This window comes from Silurus aristotelis (assembly GCF_946808225.1).
Source record: "Silurus aristotelis genome assembly, chromosome: 1".
Classification (NCBI taxonomy): Eukaryota; Metazoa; Chordata; class Actinopteri; order Siluriformes; family Siluridae; genus Silurus; species Silurus aristotelis.
In genome coordinates this window covers 42,996,599-43,002,189 of record NC_139574.1, presented here as the reverse complement: position 1 = coordinate 43,002,189, position 5,591 = coordinate 42,996,599, and the positions used below count along the sequence as shown (strand labels likewise).

General features: G+C 42.8%; 1 protein-coding gene across 1 annotated transcript; it reads right to left on the bottom strand.

Annotated features, from left to right (window-relative positions):
• Positions 1–868: 868 nt before the first annotated feature.
• Positions 869–5,217, bottom strand: c1ql1l (complement component 1, q subcomponent-like 1-like). Its single transcript, XM_083541661.1, has 2 exons — positions 4,320–5,217; positions 869–2,443 (listed from the first exon to the last, which is right to left on the bottom strand). The coding sequence occupies exons 1-2, from the start codon at positions 4,926–4,928 to the stop codon at positions 2,264–2,266; spliced, it is 789 nt and encodes a 262-aa protein (XP_083397787.1). The 5' UTR covers positions 4,929–5,217; the 3' UTR covers positions 869–2,263.
• Between the last annotated feature and the right edge of the window lie 374 nt (positions 5,218–5,591).

The following is a 5,591-nucleotide window of genomic DNA, read 5'->3' as shown; positions in this document are numbered from 1 at the left end:
GGAGAATAAACAGCATATTTTTTCATCAAAGTAATATGCTACATGCTACATGCAATTCATTTCCCAGAATCCTCAGCTCCATTTATTTGGCATTTGTGGCAATATTCTAATTTTTTCCCACCTGGGCATGTTCAGTGGGAGGTGAGAGTTTAGTGGTTAAAGCATGGATTTGATTCGAAGGTCATGAGTTCAAATCCAAGCCACATCAAGATGCTGGGCCCCTGAGCATGGGATATGAACTCACGACCTTCTGAAACTTCCAGTCCTCAATTATCCCACTGTAGAAATTCTGATTGGTTTCAGTTTTCTTGTTAGAACATCTGGAAGGAGTTTTGAGTGTCAGTGAGAACATTAATAAATACACCACATGTTACGTTTCTTCTCCTGGCTAATCGCACGCCGATCATTTGGTGTATTTGAGAAGACGTTTGGGGGTTTGCAGGGTTTACAGTCTCTCTTCTTGCTTGGAAGATTGATAGATGAACTGGTTATGTGGATGGGTATTATTAGAGGAGACACCCGAACCTGTTTGGAGAACCGTCTCTATTATTATTATGTAGTTCTAGAAGTAAAGACGATATAAAGAAGTGTACCTTTGGGAGGCACGTTTGAGAATCTGTTGGATGGGACCCTTTTTCTGACATCTGACTTTTTTTCCCTATATGTATCCATATATTTGATTCATTCTGCGAACCCATAACTCCTTTTGATCTCTTCCTTTCATGCAATTTAGAGCGATCTCATACTTGTTGTTTGTCTTTAATCTCCAAGCTCTCAGTCTTTTTTCTTTCTCTCTCTAGTGTTCCAGTCTAATGCATCTTTAAATGCATCAGAAAGCAATAGAATCAAGAAAAAGTCTGCTTTAAGGTCGTGTTGTGCTAGAAAATCTCGCTTTATTAGCAAAAGTAAAGTCAAGCTAGACACAGGTACATACAATGAGCCCTCTGTGCCCCTCAAAACCCCAATCAGGGACTTCCACATCGAGACATCTTTCTCTCTTTAGTTTTTATCAGATGAAAAGCTTCTGCACGCAATTATCCAGCCGTAATTAATGCAGACGACACCGCAAGATACGCAAGGTCAGCGTGTTGATATCTCCGAGCCGAGTTCTGATTGGAATTTTAATCCGTCTCGTCAAAGCGCTAACATTTTTCTCCTCATACACAGATTCTGCACTGATATGAATTCACACACTGGTTTCGTTGAGTGCTTCGTTTTTGTTCCACGTGCCAAAGTTTCCGATTTTGGATAACACTAAGAGTAGTGATTACACACGAGACGACATGACGAATTCGAGAACAAGTGACATGAGACTCGTACATCCACTACGTCTTGACAAAATGGTTACTTGGTTATGAGGTCCTCCTTATGGTTTGCCAAACGTACCCTTTTGTTCCCTAAATATTATGATTAGAACTAGTGCTTTATATAACTACTCCTCGTTTTGAGGAACCTGAAACTAAAATGTACTTCTGTCCAGTTCACAAATCAAAAACAACTCATAATTGGGGGAAGTGATAGTTAGTGGTTAAGGTTCTGGATTACTGATCGGAAGGTCGGGGGTTTTCATTTAAGCCCCAGTATCGCCAAGCTGCAACTTTTGGCCCTTGAACAAAACCTAAACCCTCTGTGCTCCAGGGGCGCTGTATCATGGCTGACCCTGCACTACAACCCTGGCTTCATTAAAGTACATGTGACAAGCCCCTTTTCCTCTTTAATGCTGAAGTGGAGGTCAAACGTATTTACAAAAAGAATGTTTTGACTGCCTAAGTGTCCAATTTTTTGCCGTGAAAACCCTGTATTAGTCACCCAATCTTTGTTAAAGAGACCTGGGGTGAATGCTGAGACAAACTTGAGCGGACAGAAACACTATAATACCTCAATTAATCACTCTTCACAACAACAAACAGCCAGGGTGGTTCAAGCTGACAGGATGGATATGATTTTCGATAACTACTCTATACAACTGTGGTGAGAAGAAAAGCATCTCATAATGTACAGGACAACTTCCAAGCACACAGAAACAGGAATGTGAATTGGAGTGTATGCAGGCTCGTCAAATCTAGAGATGTGAACCGGGCTAGAAAATGATATTCCAACCATAACAAGGATGGGAGGGGAGAGGGTGAATACTTATGCAAAACACTCTATGTATCAAGTGACACAAATATTTTAAAAAGATTTCATTTCAATATATTTTGCCCACTTTTTTAAAGTTGCCCCACCTCTTTTTAACTCCCCATTGAGAAATCATGAAGCTCTGCTAATCAGAGTAAAGAATGAAGCCAGCGAAGGTGCTGTATTTGTTGCTGTTTCCACCGTGGGCTTTGCCCCCATCCAGCTTGATGAAGATCTCGTCTCCAGGGTCCAGGTGGAGGATCACTGTGTTTGAGGCGTAATCATAGCTCTGATCCTGATCCTGGGCAATAGCACTTGCCCTCACCTGGATAGAGGAAGCATGAGAGACAGACACAAAGCAGGAGATGAGACAAGAAAGTAAGAATACTGCATACTGGATGCGTCATTGCTCTGGATGATGGACGTGTAGACAAGGAAACTTGTCTTAACTGTTAGGCTAAGCGTGTGCAACATTGTTGAGTCACCCAGTAGACAGTGTGTGTGCTGAGATAGATAAGAATGGACTTAAGGTCAACATGAAAACACAAGTCAGATTGGTGCTTTCAGGGCTTTCTAAGGTTTTGATTACCCTACATTAATGTCAGGTTCAGCAAATATTTATATATATAGATAAAGGTTATTGGCTTCTTAAAGGACTTCTACTCTACACAGAATTGTGAGTCATGACGAACCATTGTTTTGCAGCATCATGACAAAAAAGGGTTTTGCGAAGAGAAGGGTGATGTGTTCTGCTAAACCACAAACTTCAATGGTTCTTCCAAAGGAATAACTGCATTTGATGGTGTGAAAAATGGAATATGTTCAAGACTCCGAAAGACACAGTCCTAACAATCCGTATCTTCAATTGTTTTATTGTAGATACCTGAGGCTTTAGGGACATGTGCTGGTTTCAAGACGCGCTTGAGCAGCAGACATTTAGAGCTATTTGGAGTCCAAGGATATGACACTGGGGCTGAAAATATTTAGGGCTCTTTTGTTGCTGCCCTTATGACCTGTTCCTAAGTGTATATATGGATATTCTGGAGATGGCAATTCAGGCAGGGCATGTGGGACAAATTAGAGACCGATCTAAGGCCAGAAGGTTTAATCAAAGGTCTAAAAAGGAAACACCTCAGTTATAGTTTATTGCTTCTTCTGTGGTTTTAACGCAGTGGATCTCAAACTAGTGTTAGATGTTCGGTCAGTGTTCTGACCATAATATTACCAGTCTTGTCCTTTAGAACCCCAAACTTTGGGACCCTACTTTGCTGCCAGTGACTTGGACCCCTGTTTTGCTGACCCTGAATATCTCCCTGTTTTAGACCGAGATTCTGTCCTTGTCTCATGGCCAGATCCGGTCCCAGACTCTGCCTCAGACATCCTCACTTTGTGTCTTGTAACAATCTCAAGTTGGAGTCAAGTGCTGGGATCCACTCCCAGTAAATTCAAGTCCCAGTACCAATGTCCAATCTCAGTTTGTTCTGACTCAAACCAAAATCCTGTCCTGGTGGTGTCCCAGTTCATGTTCCCAATCTCAATTTCTTTAGTGATGAAGAAAAACAGTTAGACTTTGACTGGAAGTCGATCAGATTATTTGTTCCTCAATTTTCGCAAGCGAGTCTTTCTAATTGAGTGCTTTGTCATGTGCATGGTATAAATGTGTATTTATAGTTGTTTGTGTGTGTTAGGACATGCTGTCAGAGCTCTGCAGCTTCACTAGTTGCATCTGTGTGTGTGTTATGACGGGCCAAGTGTGACTGAGAAAGCTAGTGATTCAGGATGACACAGTAATGAAGGCCAGAGAAGAGTGCTCTCTAAAACACACACACACACAACACAACACAATAACGAAACATATCTTTAACTTCAGCTCATGCTCATGGTACATGGGTATTACATCATTTCCATATTTTTCCACAGCGTATCTTTGTTGAGGAATTGATGAGTGAGTGCTGGCATTTGTCCTTTTGTCACCACAGAAGGACAGGGGCAAGACATTAATTTTTTTTTTAATATTATTATGGATTATTATAAAAAAAAATTCTTGCCCTTATAGAGTATACTGTATAATTTGGGTCCTACATTTTATATGGAACAAAATATCCCACTGAATTCATATGTTTCACCTCGAAAACGCATCAGGGATTTGATTACATTGGGGCTATATATTGTATAGTAAATTGTAACACCCACTTTCTTACCTGTCCATTTTTCACAAGATCTGCCCACATGCTGGTTCCATCACCACCTCTCATCAGTACATGGTAAGTAAAGAAGTAAGTCCCGGGCACCTTGCACAGAAACTTTCCAGTCGCACCGTTATAGTTGTTGCCGATGTTTGTGACAACATCGTCAAACCGCAGGACCTCGTAGCCCTCCTGCGGATTTCGGAGTCCAGCATAGAAAGCCACATGTGGAGCTGTATTGAAGCTGCCAATGCCAGCAAGTGCCGTCGTGCTTTTTTCTCCAGGTGGCCCCATCGGACCAGGAGGACCGGGCTCTCCGGGTGGCCCTGGTGGTCCAGGAGGTCCTGGTTTTCCAGGTTTTCCCTGCCTGCCGTGGACATACGTTGGCAGCATCGGGCTCACGCTGTGGTCACTCAGCGGCTCCGCCTCAGCTTGGACGTGCGTCACGGTCGCATCTGTGTCTGCCGTTGAACCGATTCCCGTCGCCACCGTGCCTGGCTTGTCCTCATACGGGTCGCAGACCATGCGGCAAGTACCCAGCATCTCGAAACGGCTTCTGTCCTCGTTGCCACCCACGGAGTTCACCAAGACTGGAATAAGTACCACCAACATGATGAGAAGCATGATGGCTGTGGCGCCCAGCAGAATGTTCCGGGCTGCCTGTGCCAAGTTCTCCCCGTATGCTGGAATGATGAGCAGTGAAAGGCAAATTGGTATGAGGTCTGTGGTGCCAGAGAGAGACACCAAAATCTGCTGGAAAAGTGTGTGTGTGTGAAAGAATGAAAGCGAGAGAGCTACAACAGTCTGGCAGGTGAGCTGAAAAGAGTTGCAGCTCGTATTAAAAAGTCGAGAGAAAGAGATTTAAGGGGATGGACTGAAAAGATAACCATGGTTTTATACTCTTTCTCCTGACTCAGTGAGGGCAGGAGAAAGAAGGGGAGGAGAAAAAAACAAAGGAGGCGGGTAGGACAGTGAGCAAGCGAGGGAGGAATAAAGAGAAAAGCATCTATTGGGGGGGAACAAATTTGATTCGTTTTATTTAACCTTTTACTCAAAAGATGAGTGGACCAAAATTCCCAAGTGTAATATATGATATAGAAATAAACAAAGTCGGTGAAAAAGCTTGGTATCTAATACCCCCCTCCCTTTCTAGTTTATGGACCGTTACATAATTCTGTCTGTATGAATTAACTTGTCTTGATTCCAGCTGATAAACATGACTGTCTTCAGTGGGGCTTCGCTGTGAAAATGAATTGAAGTCCCCACAAAGAGCTACAAATCACCAGA